Genomic DNA, 21,468 nt, shown 5'->3' with positions numbered 1-21,468 from the left:
ATTCATCTGCTGATGAAAACCATGTGATTTGATTAAAAGCTGCACATTTATTGTTATATTTTGTACATACATACTGCTTTTTTAAATTTCTTTAAATGTCTTTCTATATTCTGCTATTTCTGCTATATTCTGTCGACTGTGCTGCTGCAACGACCAAATTTCCCCATTGTGGGACGAATAAAGGTATATCTTATCTTATCTTATCTAATCACAGCGGCTACTAAATGGATCTTATGGTGACATTGTATTTTCCCTACTTTTTTCCCTTTTTAAATAAAGGCAGTTGTGGTTCAGTGTTGTGTAAGAAGTGTTTAAATGTTTAGTTTGAAAATTCATCACTAACTTAGGACAGAGTAGTTTGACACCCACACACACACAAATTGAAAACTCTGCAAAAAGATAGTAAGAAGACCTCAAATTAATTTTCTATTTTTTACACAGGAAAATGACCCCAGGAATAATGTCATATCATTAAATAATCCTATCTGTAAGCAGCATTTAAATTTTGCAGCTGGTTGAGTTAAAAATGTAAATCATCTTAGAATCAACATACACATAAAGCCTGTCACTTTCTGTGTTTAAACATTTCATATTTATATGTAGATACATCTTCTGTCATGTTTACTCCACTATTATCACTTTATTTGAACATACTAAATTATTTTTAAATGCATTCGGCTTATATAAACATGGTGTTTGATGGTTTGTTCCAGATTCTTTCATGTTCAGGTCTTTAATCTCCATGCCATACATTTAAAGTGACAAAACTTAAAACTACAATGTTGGGATTGTTTAATTTACCGTATTAACAGTTATCATATTTTTATGCTGATCATAGTTTCTGTACATAAAACCGCATCTGCTGCCGAGTCCCTTGTCACTATGGTAAACAGTTGTAGGTCAGTGAAAGGTGAAACAGACACATATAATAGAACAATTCATAATAGTACAAGAATGTCAAATGTTTCCACTCACTATCACAAATATAAAAGCAATGACTAATAATAATAATTCAAAACAAATTTTGATTTGCAATATATCATTTATTATATATATTTACAAAAACGAAACAAAAGTCAAATTACAGGCTGCATTTTTTTTTAAACGTTGCTCTGGGGATGTTTGCATCTGCCCTGAGAGTTGAATAGCTGCACCCCCACCCCCCCTTCATGATGCACACCACAGGGCTTTATGGACCTTCACAGCAGCCTCCCCTCGACTGTGTTCGATGTAAATCTGATCTCTTTTCAGTGCATGGCTGGCAGAATCCATTCACAGTGGTACCCCCTTTTATTATAGTTATTGATGAGCTGATGGTCGTGTGATTTCTGGACCTCTCTTTCTCTCTGTGTAATGACAGCGGTGAACTTTTGTCCACTGGCAATAGCAGCGGGGGGGGGGGGGGGGGGGGGGGGGGGGGACTGGCCACCGGAGTAAACAAACCCACCAACTGCAGCCAAAATGTGCTAACAACAGGCTGTGGATGTCCTAAATCCGTGCATCTGCATGAATTACAGTCATGTTTCATGATGTTTATTACTCTGCTTTTTTTCTGGAAGGAACTGTATGTACTTTTAACGGAGGGTACAGAGGACATACATAATGGTGGTAAACACTCCTGAAACCATTCATATGTTTCTCTTTCCCAGCAGAGACACCATACCGAAGAAAAAAACACCACTTGGAACATTAAAAACACTGGGAAATTACACGGGAAGCACTTTGTACACAGTAACTCTACACTATAATGATCACTGCAACCACAGCAAAGGCATCCGGGCATCAACATCTCAATCATTTCAAACAGATTAATCTGAAAATGGGGACTAAGACTCAGAGAATGGGTGTCGTTTTATATTAGTTGGCAGAAAGTGCTGGGTGACATCTCACGCGGCGTCCAATCCTCTTCAGTCTTTTTAATTTCTTTGAATAATTAACAAATGTACACTCATTTTTTCCCCCGTTTCTTTGCACATTAATAAATCGTTAACTCGTTTAGTCATATCCTGTGCAGCCTGTAGAGAAACAAACAGTGTGTTACCAAGTTAAAAGGAAATACCTAAGAATGGCCGCTAACTTGGATGATCTTGCAAATTCATACAACTTTAAAACTCCTAATCTGAAACGCTCAGCTGAATGATGGCAGAGATTCATTTTTACTGTGAGACCTAAAACAATAACTTAAAGTCATTCTGCAAAGGCACAGTTTATACCCGTGAAGTGGTTTGATAGATTTTACCATGAGGCTAAACTGCATGTAAAAACAATATAGGTAAACGGCAGCTTTTTTTAAGGAATGCTATTAAAATCAACTGTGAGGGAGCTGGAGCAACCACTGGAAAAACTAAAGCTGGTATGTTAAAATGTTCTAAGTTTTGTGTGCAGAGAAGAAAGTGTGTTCCTGTTGGTTCCCATGGTGATGTTCCTGCCATCCACACACACCTACATGGGGGGAGAACAATGTCGACAGTCTGGTCACACTCCCGTCGGACCTTCTTCATCGCTGACACACACACACACACTCACACACAGAGGAACCGTTTGGCACCAGTGCTTCTGATGGACTACGCCACCGCCACCTCATCACATGATGGAGCACTGCTCCGCCACCCCGGCCCCGGTTCCTCCGGGGAGAACGAGCGACTCCATGTCAAAGTTGAATCCAGGCGGCTGGAGAAGACGAACAAAAGCATGTCTATAACAAGTGTGGGCAAATTGTCTCTGTTTTAAGTACCAATAACAAAAATTAAATTAATCGACTGCCATATCATGTATACACTGATAGCTATTCCTTTATTATATCTGGGTGTATTGGACCTTTAAGGGAAATACATTTGAAGAAGATTGCTTAATGGCAATATGGTTGTTTTTTTATGATTCTTTTCACTGTTACAGTCTGGTAACTTTGTTTGTCAGATATTTAATTTACTGGATTAACTGAAAATACAAATACCTGCCTGGTGTTTTAAACACTGAACAGTTTTCTGAATCTATTTTTGCTGATAATGTGCTACATTCAAGACAATTTCTAATTTAGCTTTTTTTAATAAACACTAGGAATTATGGCTATAAATGACAAATACAATAAAAAGTACTGTTGTTTTTTGACTGGGAGAAGTGGAAACTTACCGCATCACCTGCTAGCTCTTTGGGTGGTTGGCCCAGGTCTTGCAGCTGTAAGAATAAAAAAAAAAATGGTATCGTTCTTAACAAGGCAAAGAATATTTAGTATTTAAAACCAAGAACGACCAAGAAGTCACGTCTGGAGAATGTCTCACCTGTTGCATTAGGTCCATAATGCCCTCGAACGTGCTCTCTTTATCCTCCGGCGCCTCTTCCTCCTTCTCGAAGCGTTTACAGATCTCGCCCATGACTTTCGCCTGCTGTTCGTAGCGCTGGTAGTCCTCCGCACTGAGGCTCGGCTTGTTGGCCTCCAACCACTCCGGGTACTGTGAGGTCGTGTGACGGACAGTTATTACAAATACTGACGGGGGGACAAAATGAATGTGGCGACTTGCTGTTGAAATGATAGTATACCTTGGTGGTAATCTCCTTGAGAGACGGATAAAGCACTTCCTTCGAGAGAAGATTCTGCATGATTGACTGCATGATTGGCAGGATGTTTCCGTCTTCGCCGCCTTTTTCGCCACCCTCATCCAATCCCAGGCCTTCTAGAGCCTTGACGAGATCCTCTCCAGCCAGTCCTGTTGACTGTAAGAAAACAGCAACAATGGTCGGAAAATTGATTAATTATTGCACTGCAGCGGTTTACAAAAGCAATTCTCATTTGACCCACCTGTAGGTTGTCTGCGTTCTTTGCCAGGCCGCAGAGTGTTTGTTTAAGACAACAGGTGAATTCTTGTTGGGAGGCCGTGTCACTGCCTGAACAGAAATACACAGGTAAAATTTAGGCTACACAAACAAAAAACAGCGAACAGGCTGCAGACATATGGAAACCAACAATAATGCAGATTGAGGAGCTTACCAACTTTGCCTGCCGCCTCTGACAGCTTTTGGAAGTGCTGCAGTAGCTCCGGCTCCTCCTGGGCGAGCTCGGTCATGGCCTTCTCCCACTCATCCTTGGCTTGAGAAGCCATTTCTCCCTCAAAGAGAGTGTCAAAGAGCTTGCAGTCCTCAAGGAGGGGAGGCTGCAAAGGGCAACAGAGAACACAACTCAATATTCATTCCCGTGCAGCGACCAATCGACAAGTGCAATCCAGCCAGAAGCGAAGGTGCAGTCAAAAGAAAAGCAGTGTTTGTGTGATCATTTCATTATTTTTGCACAAACCTTCTCTGCACCACTGTTAGAGGAGGAGGAGGAATCCGCTGCAGGTTCAGGGGCTGCGGGGGCCGGTGTCTTGTCGAAGTCATCCAACGCACCTGAAAGAAAGGGACGACATTACACACAAAAGCCAGTCACCAAACTGTTATTCAGGCAAATTTGAGAATTTATTAATTATCTACTAGTTCCCATTTCGGAACATCTAGCGAGTCGTGACAGTGAATTTTCCCATTGATTTTCCAATGTCCAAAGCTAAACAGTAACATGACCATATACTGTAGTACTGCTACTATTATCGTTTCGTGTTTTTTTTGGTGATCGCTCGCTCACGCCGATGTGGACTTGAACAGTTTGTCTGCATGGGAGTTAGAGCGTTGTAGAAAGATTAATATTTAACTCCTCGTCCATAATAATCCTGCCTCCTGTGAGGAGACACCTCGTTGAAGCCATCAGGGCTTCACTTTCCACATTGGTACGGTTGAATCAACTACTGCCTCCTCGTGTCTGCCACAGAACTTCTACCAAAGAAACTTCTCAGATGGTTCCAGATGATAAGCTGTTCAGGGACGAAACTGGTAAATATTATCTTACAGGCTCCACCTCGAGCTACAACAGCAAAACACTGCATGTTTGCACATCATGCACAAATATGAACAACGCAATATGAGATGATGTATCACTGGTGAGAGAATGGGGGTTCAAAGTTGTCGTTGTTTTTAAAATATTGATGTATTGGTCTATGTACTTAAAGTAGGGCTGCAACTAAAGATTTATTTTCACTATCGATTAATCGGTCGATTATTTTCTCCATTAATCGATTAGTTGTTTGGTCCATAAAATGACGATTGTGTTTCCCCAAACCTCCAAGATGATGTTTTGTTTTGTCCGCACACAACAAAGAGATTTGGTTTTACTCTCATAGAGGAGCAAAGACACAAAAAGAAAAAAACGTTTCTATATATAAAAATCCAAAAAAACGATTAATCGATAATCAAAATACTTGGCGATTGATTTAGTTGGTCGATTAATCGGTTAACCGTTGCATCACTACGTCCTCCACCGCTGCTCGCAGCCACATGGCGACTGCATCATGTTGCAGCAACGTGCAGAAAGGATCGTCTGGTTTTTATTACATCAGACAAACTGTGTATCGAACCATCTCCCATTTAAATTGATTCAAGGGCAAAGACACATGTTGTGTTCGAACCGCTTGGCTGAACGTGCGAGCACACAAGCTAACCACACCGAGAGGGAGGCGGGGGTCCCGGTGCCACACAGAGGCCCTGTTAGACCCAGAACAACCCGTTGCTAATGTCGGCGACATGTGGAGTTCATGTGAGGACTTACTGTCCAACAACTCGTCCAAGTCTGCGTCGTGTCCAGAGGACGACTCTCCTGTTCCCGACGCCATGATGTTCTCCTCCGATCAGCTGAGCGGCTGAGCAGCTTTTTCCGTAAACTGACGAAAAATGTCGCGGAAACTCGGCACTCGGTGGTGGAAACCGACCGGACCAATCGGAGAGCTCGGGTTTATTATTCGCTCTCGGTGACTGTACCGCTGGTTTCTGCTGCTCCCATTCGTCCCCACAGAAACTGGTTGAGCCAATCACAACCGTTTTCTTATGAAATGGGGCGGGTTTAACAGATGACTGACAGAAGAGTGTGCAATGGAAGCACCGCTGCTGACGAAATCCTTTTAGCGTAATGACCAAAATGGCGCCGCCAATGTAAGTCTTTAATTTTAATTTAACAAAATCCATATACAAACAATATGGCTCAAAATTCCCACAGTATTACAAACGATCAGTTGTAAAATTATAATAAAATAATATACATAGATAAAAAAAACCTCAAAGATAATGAAAATTGAACCTCCTATTGAGACCATGGATGTATCATAATCATATACGCATATACACACACACACACACACACACACACACACACACCGGATCGAGACAAAAATAATAATAATGATAATAATAATCAATAAAAAACAACAGCACTGGTTTAAAGATGACTTTTTGTAATCAGATAGATTAATAGTTTTAAATATTGTTCCACATCTTTAAGGAAAAAAATTAATGTTTGTTTTCCTAAAATTTACATTTGTGAATGAAGAATTTTGCTAGAATATTTATTTAACTTATTATTTAAATATATATATATATATATATACACTTACATTATGCCCCCAAACAATACATGCAGAAATTATGTTTACAGATATCAATAAGGCAAAAGAAGAAAAAAAGAATAACTCATCTATCAAGCAATGTTTTCCATAACATTTCTTAGGAGGTTATATCAGCAATTATATCTCGTTATTAACTTAATTAGTCAGACTCGACTTAAAAATATAAAACCAAATCGTCCTTGATGAGGACCAAGAGTTTATATGTTTCCCAGACTAATAAAGAGATTTGAGTCCAACATTTACTTGGATGAGTACAAGTTTAAAATATATGAGAAAATGTATTGTATGGATAGTGTAATATTTTAAAAGGACTCTCTTTAATTTTACTGGGGACAAAATAATCTATCAAATTATCCCAAACTTTACTGCAAATTTTTGGGGAAATGTCAACTGAACAGGAGAACACTTCTGATGTTGTTAGAGTGTTCGCGACTGGCGACATCTGGTGGCAGTGGTAAAAACTACACAAAAAGACAGTAGACAGTCACTAGAATAACATTCAACCAGCTGCTGATTTCTTAATTATGATATAAGACTTGATAACACTCTACTTCAGCGTTTACAGCCATATATATATATATATATATATATATATATATATATATATATATATATAATTATCTGTAATTTTTTCCCATCTACTCTTTCACTTCTCGTTTTCCTCATCCTGGCAGCATGCATGTCATATCCTAAAGTATAAATAATACAAACATGAACTACCACTGTACTTTCACATACTTTGCCTTAGTCATATCATCATTACTCTCTTTGTGTTTTGATTCATTGACTCGTTGCTATAGGGACTCAGAATTTAGGTTATTGTTTTCCTTCTGAATCACTTCTGAACATGAATGCTGCTCAACTATGAATTGTTTCTGGGCTGAGACAGTTTTTAAACTAATAGCACAGCTGCTACTTTTCACCAGTCCAGTCTGTATATGGTCCACAGGGCATTTAGCAATAACACAAGAGCAGTTGTTGTGAGTGGCGGTCAACACTCACACACAGCGAGCCGTCCACAAGCTGTAGTGTCCCACTCAACCTGAACACAACCTGAAATGTTCATAGTCCACAACTATAGCTCCTATTGAGCTGGAACGTGTAATAATATCAAATATACGTGTCTCCATGGGATAGCATTAATAAACTCTTTACAAATATCCCCATAGCTGCCTACAACTATATTATAATGTGTTATGAGCATTTTAATTTTTTTTAACATATAAATGCTAAATATGGGGATTTGAAAGTGTTTTCCACATCTTATATTTTAGTTTGAGGTCTGTTTTCATCTATTTCATTTATGCTCAGGGTTTATGTCCATTTTTTTTTTACTCATAATTATGAATACAGGACTTTTACTTTGAATATTAGTATTTTCTCTTTGTTTGTCCTTCTTCCTTTACTAAAATTAATACAGTGCATAAACTGTTTTTTGAGACTAAAAACCATTGAGATGCTAAACCATTCATACTTATGAATTATTGTCTCAAATACATTATGATTTTAAGTAACGTTTTTACTAACACATGCTCGATAATAGAATAGAATAGAATCTTGTTCTTTCTTTTTTTTGACACAAACACACACAGTGTACCAGTCCAGTCTGTGGCAGTATAGCCCACCCTTAGATTGTAATGGTGGAATGAAACTTGAGCAGTTTAAACAAATGAAAGCAATCTTGTAAGAATGTGCATGTGAAAGCAAATTTCTCTCCCTTGACAAGTTTCAGTTGGTTGGGGGTTTTTTCTTTTGTAACAGCCAGGAAACATGTCACTTTACAACTCTCAGTCAATAAATATGGTTGTCAGGGGCAACCGCTGCGGTTGCCAAGTAACATATACAAATAATCTTGGCACACGCTCCTCACAGGAGCCGGCCCTGACTATTAGCTAGGGCTGCAACTAACGATTCTTTTAATAATCGATTAATCTGTCGATTATTTTCTCGATTAATCGATTAGCTGTTTGGTCCATTAAATGGTGAAAAATGTTGATCATGTTTCCCAAAATTCCACGATGATGTTTCGTCTTGTCCACACACCAAAGATATTTAGTTTTACTGTCACAGAGCAGCAAAGAAACCAGAAAATATTCACATTTAAGAAGATGAAATCACAAAATATTGCCTTTTTTTCTTCATAAAACTAGAACTTGAACCGATTAATCGATTATCAAAACAGTTGGCGACAATTTAGTAATCGATCACTAAGCGATCAATCGATTATCAGTTGCAGCTCTGTACTATCAACTTTACTGTTCCATCACCAAGATAAAGTTAACTCCATATGTTCATTCATAAAGATAAAGTCCTCTTGTGTGGTTCTTCACACACAGGACAGATTTATTAAAATAACGACGTTAACTTCAGATTCATGAAAGTTCCCTTCCTGCCACACGGTGAACGTGTATACAATCCATAAAGAAGATTGTGAAAGAGTGATGATCATCTGCAGCACAGCACTACACACCGGGGGTGTAGTAGCAGGGAGGAGGAGGAGGAGTAAGGGAAGTCCGACATAACGGTGCAGACATTTGATGCCTAATTTGGTTTGCTGGGCGGGGAGCCGCTCCTCCGAGCTGCTGTAGTTAATCCAGTCAGTGAGCTGAGGAGACGCAAACCTACGACTCTCTGCCGCTGGACGTCCCGGAGAACAGACAGCAGCTGCGGGCAAAGAGACACTCACAAGGTAACCAGACCGGTGGATGGTTCCGGATGAACTGTGGTGCTCCTGCGGCTCTTATATTGGGAGCTTCTGTCTGCTTGTGCAAGGAAAATGTCCTCCGCGGCAACTTGTTGCATCTTGCTTGTACCTGCGCAGCTGCTGGGGGGAAACGAGTGATAGCATCAGAAGTCATTCCCTCAGCAGCGAGAGAGGGTTTATCGTTTTTTTACATGTTGGAAAAAAGAGCATTTCTTCTGACATCGTTGAGAAGGTGCCTATAATAAAAAAATAAGAAAAAGGAGATGAGAGTTGGAGAAAAACTTCCAAAAGTTGCTCCTAAGTGAGTTTATAGCAACTTTATTATGCTTTTATAATGATAATAATATTACAAAAGTATGCTCTACAATAATATTTCCGTGGTGTGTAAGTCTGAGACACTCAACAACTGCGTGGTGTTTTCACAAGTTGGTGTCGTCGACAAAATTGTGTTTGTGTCAGTTTGTGTTTAGAAAGCTGCAGTTTGGTGTGGTGGTGTGGTGTGTGTGTGTGTGTGTGTGTGTGTGTGTGGTGTGGTGTGGTGTGGTGTGTGTGTGTGTGGTGTGTGTGTGTGTGTGTGTGTGTGTGTGTGTGTGTGTGTGTGTGTGTGTGTGTGGTGGGAGCAGGGTGCGGCAGGCGGCACACCCACCCCCACTGTCAATGAATGAACCGCTGCAAGAACCTAGAACATCAGCTGTCAGGCTTCATTGGGGACAGTTACTATCCCTTGTTTTTTTTTATTTGCCTTGTGTCACTTGTGACGACGCTGATTTCATCATTTTTCTTCTACTATCACCGACAAGCTCCACTCAGGAGCTGTGTCAAGTTTCACTCTCCGTGAGTCAGTCTGCCTCGAAAAAAAGCCCCTTACAAATCAATCAGGGGTGTGTGTGTGTGTGTGTGTCATCAGCAGCTCAGAGATTCAGGGAAAATGCTGAATATTTGGGATTTCTTTTGGTCTGAAAAAGGTCAAAAAAGGGTGAAAAGGGGATGTTTTTGCCGCAGCCTTCGGAAAACACACAATAGTCGAAACTTAATAAACTTAAGCTACAAATCCTTCACGAACACACACACACACAGACTCACACACACACACACACACACACACACACACACACACACACAGATCGAGATGGTCTGCCAACAGAGCCCATCTTGTGCTTCGACCCATGCGTCCCCTCGTAAGTGGATTATGGGTGAAATCGAGTTAGTGATGTTGTGTCATCATGACAACCAAACAAGCGCACAAGACCGCTCGGCCTGAGACAAACACTTGTTTCCCCGAACATCTCGGTCTCATGATGCGCGTGTGTGTGTGTGTGTGTGTGTGCGTGCTGTTTGAGTGACTGTGCAAAGGGGCGCGATGGAGTCACATCCTGTTTGCTGTCCTGCTGCAGGCCGTGATGTGTGAACCTATTTTCAGCGACTCTTCCCTGTGGGGAGGTGCCCCCCGTTTGTGTGACCCTGTCGTGTTTTCCATGGTTGTGCCGCGAAAAGACTCTCATTTTCCACAATGAGCTCTTGTTTCTTCTTGTCTCCCCCCCCCCACCGCCCCATTTCTTTCCTGACTCGATTCCATAAGCAGCACAGTAATGGCGGCAGCACAGTGGCGCGATAGATTTTTCCATTACGACCCTCCGTTTACGTTTATTTTGAGTGGTTTACGCGAGGCATAATTGGTACCCTGACTTTAACGCTGGAGTGGGAGTATTGAGCTGGGGGGGGGGCGACTGATGGAAAAGAGAGGGAGTAGTCACCAAAAGAAACTGCGAGGAGGGAAGGAAGCGAAGGAAAAGAGGGGCGAGGAAAGCAGAGGACTTGGCAAATATGACAAAGTTGCCAGTTGTTCAGCAGCGGCCAGACTGCAGCACATCTGGAACACATCAGCACGTTCGGAAAATCTTACACGGAACAAGGGAGGAGGGGAGAGAGACGAGTGGTGAAAGAGCGGGGCCCGGCGGTGACTCACCCGTTTGCTATTCCACTCCATCACTGTGTTTAAACTGTGTGTCGTCCAGCGGCCGAGGCACAGGGCTTCCCCCGTGTCCCTCCCTCTTCTCACTCCTCTCCCTCCCTCTGGGCTCCGGGTGAGTCATCCTGAAGGAGTTTCAGGGTTTGCAGGGGGGGGGTTTTTTCCCATTCCTCGCCCGCGGCCCAGCATTTCCCCCCCCCCTCCCCGGCCTCGGTGGTTTTTCATAGGTGTTTAATGGGCCTAATGTAAACCGGTCTTTTCTCCTTGTTTATAACTGACTGCCAGAGCAAACCGGGAACAGATAGTGCAGCGCACGCGGAGCCAAGTGGGCGGCGGGGGGTCAGGGGGGAGAGGGCGGGAGGACGGACTGTGTGGTCGGGGTGTTCCTGCACTGTGAAAATGTCCGTCTTGTTCGGTGGCCAAGAAAAACCATTTGTTTGATGTCAGAGAATTCAGTCTCAGTCGCTCGGACCCCGAGAGACGGGCCCCCCTCCATGTAGACAGTCGCATCTCTAGATCTCAGAGATCACGTCATCGCTGACGTTGACCTTTGAACCCCAGGGCGCTGCCCCCTCTGCCCTCGACTTTGCCATTCGTGCAGACATACACTGTACAAGTGTGAAATAAAGTGAACGGTCACATCATTGAGGAACACTCTTCCTCATCAGGCCTTGTTCACGCACACACACACACACACACACACACACACACGCGCACACACACGTGCTGCAGAAGTATCATTTTGTTTTTCAGTACTCATTCCCCCACACGTCTCACTACCTGTGGGATCTGCAGTATCCATTACCTTGGTCCTTGCAATCCCCCCAAGATTACTTTGTTATCATCCATGTACAGTATATCCATCTTTCACCCTACCCCCACCCCACACCCCCTCTTTTTACCTTTCTTCTCCCCTTACATAGCCTCTGCCGCCCTCCCACCAAGATCTGAAAGCGTGTCATCAAAATAAAAGTTGAGTTTGGCGTCATTTTGTCACAATTTTTTTTAACAGCAGCTAAAATCTTTCAGACGACTTCGCGTGACTGTGGATGTCTGACGGAGGTCGACCATTAATAGATGAACGGAACCCAAGGGGGGGGTCATCCATTAATGATTCAAATATTTTAGTATCACCAGAGTGCTTGGTTTCAGGACTGGACGCTCTCTCTCTCTCTCAGTGTTACTTTTTGGCCCTTGGTAATGTGTGACGTCGACGCTCGCTCTCATCTCACAAAGCGGAAAAAAACATTTTCCAGTGTGAGCTCCAAAAGGGTCGACTGTGTAACTTGAGACGGAAGCTAAAAAATCCTTCACCGAAGAATGAAAAGTTGAATTAATAGGCAGTAAAAAATAAATGAGATGAAATAGACTCACGGGTCTGTTTCTGTGACAAAGGTCAGAATTCAAGGTCGAGCCGCGTCACATTTTAAAAGGCCTGTTGAGATTCCAGTTTCTCTGTGCAGTGTGGACGAGGCCCCCCGGCCCCCCCTCCGGCGTGGAGCAAGCGAGGAGGGTCATTTTTAGAGCGCGACGACAGACGCATTTATGGGCGTGAGTGGAGGCTGCGGCGCCACGCCCGCCGACGAGGCCTCGAGCGCGGAGGAATGTCAGAGCGGAGCGGTCTGCACTCAGCGCAGGAATGCTGTCGATAATAAAGAAGTCTGGAGTCTTGATGGGAACTCGGGGACGAAACTCGCCAGACGGGGGAAACAGGGGACGGAGTGTTTACCAGATGTAAATGTGCTGCGGCGAGTGCGATCACAGTGCAGTCATTATTTGCGGTTAGAAATTGTGTTTTCGTGGGTTTCACTTGTTTCAGCCTCTCATCGAAATACAATAACGCCATTGTTTGGCCGGACCGTGGTGTGTAGGAGTACGCGGCCCGTTCGAATTGCAAGCTGTTGCCCTCACGTGGCCGCACATTGCACCTCAGCAGAAACGACATTACACCGTGAAATGTGCCGCGCTGACTCTCTTCGTTGTCCTTTTTCTCCTTGCAGTTCTGTCTGTACGCATCTGAGGAAGGTGACGCCCCAAAAGGAAAGGAAGAAAAAGAGTCTCTCGTCACCCACTCCGTCTCCCATCATGGCCATAGTCCTCCACTCCAGTCCGCTCCTGTGGACGCGGCTGGCAGCCATGGTCTTCGCCTGCGTGGCCTTCTCCGTGGCGGTGCACGGCGGCAGACTCCACCACGGCACCGGAGACTGGTGCATCTTCTGCTGGGCCTTCAGCTTCGCCGGGACCCTGCTCGTCGTCCTGGTGGAGCTGTTCGGCCTGCAGGCCCGAGCCCCCGTCTCCTGGAAGAACTTCCCCATCACGTTCGCCTGCTACTCCGCGCTGCTCTGCCTGTCCGCCTCCATCATCTTCCCCCTCTACTTCCTCAAGGGGTCCACGGGCCCCAGCGACGTCCGCGACTTCCGCATCGTGTCGACCGTCTTCTCCTGCCTGGCCACCATCGCCTACATCAGCGAAGTGAGCATCAGCAAGGCGCGTCCGGGCGAGGTGGCCGGCTACATGGCCACGGCCCCCGGCCTGCTGAAAGTCTGCGAGACCTTCGTGGCCTGCATCATCTTTGTCTTCATCAGCGACCCGGTGCTGTACGACCGCCACGATGCGCTCAAGTACTGCATGTCCGTCTACTGCATCTGCTTCATCCTGTCGGCGGCCATCATCCTGCTCTGCATCGGCGAGTGCACCGGCTGCCTCCCCTTCCCGTTCGCCCGCTTCCTGTCGGCCTACGCCCTGCTGGCCGTGGTTCTCTATCTGTCGGCGACCATCATCTGGCCCATCTTCAACTTTGACCCCAAGCACGGCGGAACAAAACAGAGGCCGTACAATTGCTCCAACGCGCTGGGGCTGTGTATATGGGACAAGCTCATAGCCGTGTCCGTGCTCACCGGCCTCAACTTCATCCTGTACCTCATCGACCTGGTCTACTCCACCCGCCTGGTGTTCGTCAGCGCCTGAGGAGAGAGACGGGATGTCAGGCCAGCAGTATGCTCCAAATCAAATAGAATTTGTTGGCTTTTTTTAAATAAATTTTTTTTTATTCTAAAGTCCGTCAAACAGCTCTGAAAAATTAAAGACTTTGATTTTTTAATTTTTATTTAGTAGAACGAAATGCTGCGAGATCAAGAAGTGTCCCCACGGTAGCTGTGTAACGGTCGGCCGAGGGTGCGTCACATGAGGGGGCATCAGGTCTTTTCAAAGACGAGTTCACGTAGCCGACTCTTAACGCTTTGTTGTCGTCGCTTTTTTGGCCCCGAAACCCACTCGCAGACGTGCGAAAATTTTATTTTGTGTGAAGCATACTGCCAGTAATCTGACCGTAGAGAGAGAGAGGGGGGGGGGGGGGGGGGGGGGGGGGGGGCTAAGAGAGGTTGAGGTCAATGGCCATGTTTACACGTACAACAATATTCCCCTTAAATAACTTCTTTTTTCATGTGTGGGAACATGTAAATGTCAAACATTGTGACCTAAACAGACTGTCAACTTGATTATTAGAGACCTGAATGTGTTTTCTTGGAGCATGCTGATATCACCAAAGATGTTAAATCACCCTTTTTATCGCTTCTAATGGCCGATCATACTCATGTCATGTATACAGGGACGTTTGCGATGTCTGACTAAGATATGAACAGAATCTCCAGAACAGGACTCTTAACAGCGATACAACCCAAAATACTTTGTTCCCGTAAACATGGTTCTGTGAGGACGAACGATGACAAACCAAAAGTAAACGGTGGTGTATTCATTTTATAGTTTTAATTTGCATGATGTATATGTCATTGCCCCGCACTGAGATTGTCTTAAATTGGATATTGGCTATGAAATAACTGACGGGCATTTGTTTGACGTAGACGAAAAAGTGAATAGCTGTACAGATCCAAAATATTGAAATGCCGTACAATTGGAAATCTAAGAAAGTAAAATTTCTGTTTTGTTCTTTTTTCAATTTGTTCTCATCTGAGTCATGGATTGCCTCGATGGTTTGACAGGACGCGGTGCAGCTGTCCCGGTTCTTTCCTTCGGCAGTGCCTTTTACACGGCTCCAATATTCTTTTTAACTTGACTTGAAGTTGTGCAAAAATAGTTTACATGATGTTAAGATGAATGCTATGGGCTGGCTTTTTTTCTCCTGTTATCGGCATCTGCTAGCTACAATCTTATGGCCAGAATATATAGTATACCATATGCATATTGTGGATTAAAAAAACAACGCGTATGCTTAAAAGTGCACTTAATATTTGTATTTTCTGTGTGTTCAAAGTCGCCTTATATCAATGCATCTGCAGCACCAAACTCACATCACTAAAGTCACACGTTGTTGATCGGGTCTTTGGGTTTGGTTCTGCTGTAGAAAAAAACCAAGAAGAAATGTGCAGAGAAAGAGAACAAGGTCCTCTCCCTCTCGCGTCGTTGTTATATTCCATAATTTTCCTCTTTTTTTGTATTGCACTGTTCATGTTTCATGTGTGCTTGCCACATCAGTGTTAAGTATAGACATAAAAACATCACCCAGGGTTTCAATAAAACCGCATGGTAAACAAGACGTGTGTTTTGTATTATTGTATCGCTCTGGTTTGATGAAAGATATGTTTTGAGTTATTTAACCACAGTATTGGGGCGCGGCTCGAGGCAGGCCGCTAGTCGTTGGTTGGTCTGTTCACCACTTTGAGGGAAATACCTCAAAGACTATTGGGTGGATTTTAATGTGTGAAAATACTTCTACTGCGTATTTCATGCACCAAATGTGGGCATGCTAGACATCGGCCTATTGGCATTGCCATTATGCTGTGAGCCATATCAATCAATAATCCTATCATTAATAAAAATGCGAATGATTTAAAAAAAAACAAACAACAAACACATGTAACTTTGCAGGGCCACAAGTTCACAGATCAGCAGGAGCGAGAGAGAAGATGGAGGCGAAGCGGTGACACGCCGCGACCTCACCCGTTGGACAGCCCTGGCTGAGAGCTCGTCGACTGCACGTCGACCCAACACCTGCAGCCATGCATCGATTGGACTGTACCCGCTGCCAGTCACGCCCCACCGTGCTCCATGGTCTATTTCACTCTAAATGAGAAAAGACTCACAAGATGAACATCATGTTGTATCGAAGAAGAGTTGAAACTTGCGATTGAGACAATAAACTGTTTACTGTGGTGGAAAATTCTCTCCCCTTACCGGTGCGAGGTCGTCTTATCTCTGGCAGGTCAGGTCACCGTCCCTGGGCGTCAAAACATCCTGATTCTAAGGCGCCATGTCTGTCTAATGACGACATGATTCTGAGAGTTAAAAAAAACAGAGAGACATCGTGCACTGACGCTTTTATGATCTTTGTATGAAACAAGAAATCCCCTCGGACATTTTATCTCCCGTGATGAATATTTCTGCTCAAGACATCTACGGTCTCTCCCGTCTTCGCAATTCATCTGCATCAACTTTTTCAAACACAACAACAACCAGTGGAGTCGCCCTCTGCTGGTCATTCCAGGGAATGCAGGCTTCAGGCACTGCGTCCATTTTTTTACACTGTCTATTGTATATTGTATATATAAAAAAAGAACACGCCCCTGTATTGCAGTCTGCAGACTGACCCCTCGTCACATCCCCCCCTTCAAACTCCCCCGCCCCTCTCCTCTCCCGTTGTCATAGCAGCACAGGAAAAAAAACATCCAAACTCAAAAGCCCGAAATGACCAATTGACTGGAACTGAACAAACTAACCATATATATATATATATATATATATATATATATATATATATATATATGGTTAGTTTTTATATATATATATGTACATTTTAAAAAACCTTCATACCATTTCTCGTTCAAACAAGAGCAAGCTGCTTGTTTGACCGGAAAGTAAACTGACAATAAATCATCATCTGCTCAATGCACACACTATTTATACTCGGGTGTTTACTTTATCGCTCACCACATTCTTTTTTTTTTTTTTTTAACTTTCCACACCTCCTCCCCTTCCTGACAGTAGTCAGGCCTTTTCCCTTTTTTTTAAGGAAGCGCCTCCTGCCATGGGAATGTGGTTCCGACAGCAAACCCAGCCGCTGAAGTTGGAGTTAATTAATGACACACATACTGGTGTTTTTTCTTCTCTTCTTACACGATGTAAGATTTAGGAAGTAGAGTCGTGCGAGACCTGTTGCAGATTGAAATTTGAATTGAAAAAAAATCATGGGCTCCTTCACAGAGATCAGGTGACGTTCATGAGCCCGTATGTTTGTGCAAAATGTGACAGTATGTTGTGGCTTATTGTTGAAAGATTTTAGGTTGTGTATATACAGTAGGTACAGTACTTATTCATGTGCTGCGAACCACTTTAGCTGAGTCAAGACAGGATCCCATCTTTCAGAGTTTCCCTGTCACAGTGAAAATCGTTTGCTGTCTGCCTTTCTCCCTGGCTGCTTAAAAGTAAACTGAACCTCTTGTTGGTTTTTACGTCGTCTCCCACAAGCGTTGCTCCTGTTATGCACCGTCACACACAGCGGGGACGGGTCTTCCTTCTCTCCTTGAGCTACTAATCTTGGCCTTCCCACCACGAGCCATGAACAGAACAAAGAGTTTAAAGATAATCCGCTCAACAATAGCTTGGTGGAATCTAAAATGAAAGAGGCCACAGAATGAACTCTGTCTCACACACACACACACACACACACACACACACACACACACACACATCATGGTGTGTTTCCACTCTTGAAGCGGATGTGTTGTTCTCAACGCTGCCAAGAGAGCGTGTGGAACAACGGGCACTCGAATGACAACACAGGACACACAACCGTGGTTACCACGGACGCACAGATGTGCCGAGTGCTTGGAAAAGGCCCCAGTCCGATCTCTGGCCCCGTCTCTTTCCGACCCGTGAGTCACGACGACAAACAGCTGTGCAAAGCCGTTTGTCGTCGTGACATGTGAAGTAATACCGTTTCCTTTTGACCTCACACTGACCCGTGGCTGTGCTGCAGCTCGCTGCCTCAGTTCAAAGTGTGGTTCCGACGCAATGAGGAACTTTGGACAGCCGATCCAAACTCAACAGGTTCAGGGAAACACAGAGGAAGCTGAACGGAAGCCTCAGGTGACGGGGGGTAACTGGACGAACTGGGGAACGCGGGGACTATTGCGGCCTTCAGATGTACTTTAGCGTGTTCACCCCGAAGAGTTGCCGTGGACACACCCGCCCCCTTCTGGCATCCACAACCTCGGACCTGAGGTTCACCAGCTGCAACAGGTTTGCTGGCGTTTTTTCAGAAAAACGGGAGTTCATGTTTGATTGGATTGTACGCTTCATACGTTGGACATTTAGTATTGAGAGTTTTCCGTCAGAAGGCGGAGGAAAATGTTTGAAACCCCCACTGGCCTCATCATTTGCCTCCGTCATTGGGTCTTTGCAACTCCTACATTACATTACCAATCGTCGACTGTAACCTCAATATTGAAATGGAATAATTTATCAGCTAAAATGGAATAGTCGATGGGGTGGATGCTGAATAAGGAAGACGGAAAACCGTGGAGGTCTTAAGCAGAAGTATTTACTGTAAGGTATATTATAACGTTGAGGAGACTTCCGGTTCGCTCCACAGGTCAACGGGTTCACAGTGTTCGGCCCGTCCCCGGTCTCTGCAGTGGATTTAGTTTAGAGTAATGTCGACACCTCCCCGCGTCCACGACACCTCCACAGAGACGTGAGCTGCTCGATGATTGTTTTCGTCTCGCCATAGATGAGATGACCTCGCCTGGTGCCTGAGAAGACTCGTCTGAACAGTTCCCACGAGGAATTGGGTCATTTTTTTAAAAAATTCAAGTGGGAACACGGTGACCAATCTGGGCACGGCGTCACTCGAGGGGACGACCGTAGCACCAGCAAACGATCATCCCTGTGTCTGCATGTCGGAAAGAGGAACCTCGGACAATATAGTTCGGTCCATTCACGGTGGGAAGTGCTGATCAGTGTGAAGAAACGTGGTGTGGTTTGACTGGGGAGGGGTCATGTGCGCGGCGCAGGGGTTTTGACGACTAGACACGGCGCCCGGCCTCAGGCGTACGTGACCCCCTGATGAAAGCACATGCTCGCTCCTGGTTTGCGTGACTCTCTTTTGCACAGTCTAAGACAAACCCATTTGTGAGCTTCTCAGGCGCTGGGAAACGGATGCAGCTTCCTCTGAACACGAGCCGTGTCAGTTTGAGTCTGTTCACGTTCTGCACCAGCAGCCCTGCTTCCACACGCCTCCGCCATCCTATAGTTAGTCTGCTCGCCTGGGACTCGGGCTTTCCGGTGACTGTGGCTCGGTTTTGACATAATGGTCTTTAACTATACCGAATGCGAGCAGCTGTTGTCTGAACCTGGATGTGTCAGTCAGACCGACCCTCCCCTAGGTCTCTCTGTCTTATGTTTGAGCTTCTACCTCCCCCTGGTGAACGTGGGAGTGATTTCATGTTTCAATATGTGGATGGAGGGGAACAATGTGTTCCTCCATGCGAAAAGCGAGAAATGACGACGTCAGGGACCAGTGGGAGTCATCCGGCAGGATAAAGGTGGTCAAACCTAGGTACGGGGGAAAAAAAAAAAAAAAGCGTTCAAAACAGGATTTGTCGGCGCAGTAAATCTCTTGATTTAATATTTAGTACGTCATTTCCTTGTTTGAAGTCAGCGTGACCTTGCTGGTCTATTCATAGGCTGGGAAACTATGCTTACAGATGGTAACATGACAAAGTTGAGTGTTTCTCAGAGCTGCAATAAGACAGTCCAAGAGAGCCCATCAAAGAATCAACTACTTTCAAGCATTAATAACTAGTATATGAGAATCATCCAAACTACACTTTACTTTACTTACATTAAAATGGCCAAGAGTATGTGCGAACTTTGATTCTGGCTTTGCTTCTAACTCTGCGGCGACGTCCGTCTCCCGTCAGACAAACCCGAACCCTGAACTTCAGTGCAACACCTTGGGGATGAAGTGGAACGTCAAACCTGGTCCGTCACCTTCCATCGCCGCCCCGCACGACACCAAGGCCCTTGTGGCCCAATGGGAGCAAATTCCCTAAATCTAGTGCAAGACACTATATTAATGCCCAAGGGTTTTAGATGTGGTGTTCCTTTGTGCTGTTGTCAGGCACAAGCAAACACCCCCCCCCCCCCCTTCGCTGTTCGTGAAGTTTGGTCATTAGTTTGCAAAGGAGCTTCCCGTTCCTTTCCTTTTGCCACGAGCGGCTGTCGCTCACTTATCTAAAGATCGGTGGTTGGTCCTTCAGTCTGCGCCTTGAGGGTCGCTGCATGATGGAGAAGCGCCGTATGAATGGCTGAGCGTGACTCGCGGCGCCGAAGCCTCGCGGGGCGGTCACGGAGGCTCCCAACTGAACTCGCCATGTGTCTCGCGAACTTCCCCGAACCGCAGCCAGAGAGAGAAGTAGGAGCTGGAGGTGGAAAATGTCAATGTCATGGAGGAGTTACGGCCTCAGATTCCCACCGCTAAGCTCATCTTTTAAAGCTCGTCCTCACCAACGACATCTCCCCCTTTAATCTTCAAGTCTGTTTTGGTCTCAACCTCCCAACATTCCCATTTATGGTGGTGGCGAAGCATATAGACCCATAAACCTGTCGAGAAAACAGAATGCTACGTAAACGTCCTTTTAGGTTAGGTTGGGTGCGTTTTCATTGCCGTCCTTGTTTTTTGGAATAATGAAAGACTTTTTTTGTGGATATGTCTTGGAGCCACACTCCTTTCTTGGAGAAAGCACAAACAGAAGAACATCGGACCTGTGAAGTTTTACAGCAGAAAGACGAATATCTCAAACAGCTGCTGATTTAGGACAGTCGAAGGCGCCCCGGTCCCGCGTCCCCGCAGGTGGCGGTGTTCTTCAGGACGATACCCACTCTGCTTCCCTTCGAGAGGATCTAACAAACTATTGCTCATACAAACCTGTCAAACAGCGTTAACAGTCGCAGCCTGGTCACGTCGTCCCCTCACGGGGGACAACTATCCTTTTTGTCTCAACACTTGAACTTTTACGCGAGCCACAGAACAATCTACGGACATGAGATCAAGTTTCTGTAAGATATTGGTCGCCGAAATCTTTCTGAACGAACATTTAGATATTCAGAAATCACTGCCAGGGGATCCCAAGAGAAATGGGCACTGCAGAACGGATCTTAAAATACAGACACTGTCAGGGGATACAGAAATAATTGCACATCTTTAAACAAAGAAAATATACTGTGTCTTTTATCATATCTTATTTAACCATCTAAAGCCTTTTTCCCCTCAGTCACTAGATTCACCTTGTCTGAGCGCC

General features: G+C 44.6%; 2 protein-coding genes and 1 long non-coding RNA gene across 5 annotated transcripts; 1 reads left to right on the top strand and 2 right to left on the bottom strand.

Annotated features, from left to right (window-relative positions):
- Positions 1-1,022: 1,022 nt before the first annotated feature.
- pex19 (peroxisomal biogenesis factor 19) lies at positions 1,023-5,786 on the bottom strand. Its single transcript, XM_035633865.2, has 8 exons — positions 5,630-5,786; positions 4,289-4,380; positions 3,986-4,148; positions 3,797-3,882; positions 3,538-3,711; positions 3,279-3,449; positions 3,130-3,174; positions 1,023-2,670 (listed from the first exon to the last, which is right to left on the bottom strand). Exons 1-8 carry the CDS (start codon positions 5,691-5,693, stop codon positions 2,584-2,586), a joined length of 882 nt encoding a protein of 293 aa, XP_035489758.1. The 5' UTR covers positions 5,694-5,786; the 3' UTR covers positions 1,023-2,583.
- Positions 4,728-15,702, top strand: myadmb (myeloid associated differentiation marker b). 3 transcript variants are annotated; one of them, XM_035633856.2, is made up of 2 exons: positions 4,728-4,857; positions 13,153-15,702. In XM_035633856.2, the coding sequence occupies exon 2, from the start codon at positions 13,238-13,240 to the stop codon at positions 14,117-14,119; it is 882 nt and encodes a 293-aa protein (XP_035489749.1). In that variant the 5' UTR covers positions 4,728-4,857; positions 13,153-13,237; the 3' UTR covers positions 14,120-15,702. The 3 variants fall into 3 exon arrangements, with proteins under 3 accessions (XP_035489749.1, XP_035489748.1, XP_035489747.1); XM_035633855.2 differs by lacking the exon at positions 4,728-4,857 and adding an exon at positions 9,014-9,168; XM_035633854.2 differs by lacking the exon at positions 4,728-4,857 and adding an exon at positions 12,738-12,886.
- LOC118310701 lies at positions 8,770-11,282 on the bottom strand. Its single transcript, XR_004793826.2, has 2 exons — positions 11,150-11,282; positions 8,770-9,419 (listed from the first exon to the last, which is right to left on the bottom strand). It is a non-coding gene; the product is annotated as an uncharacterized LOC118310701 (long non-coding RNA).
- Positions 15,703-21,468: the final 5,766 nt, after the last annotated feature.

The sequence above is a fragment of the Scophthalmus maximus genome, chromosome 5 (genome assembly GCF_022379125.1).
Source record: "Scophthalmus maximus strain ysfricsl-2021 chromosome 5, ASM2237912v1, whole genome shotgun sequence".
Lineage (NCBI taxonomy): Eukaryota > Metazoa > Chordata > Actinopteri > Pleuronectiformes > Scophthalmidae > Scophthalmus > Scophthalmus maximus.
This window is presented reverse-complemented; position numbering and strand designations above follow the sequence as displayed.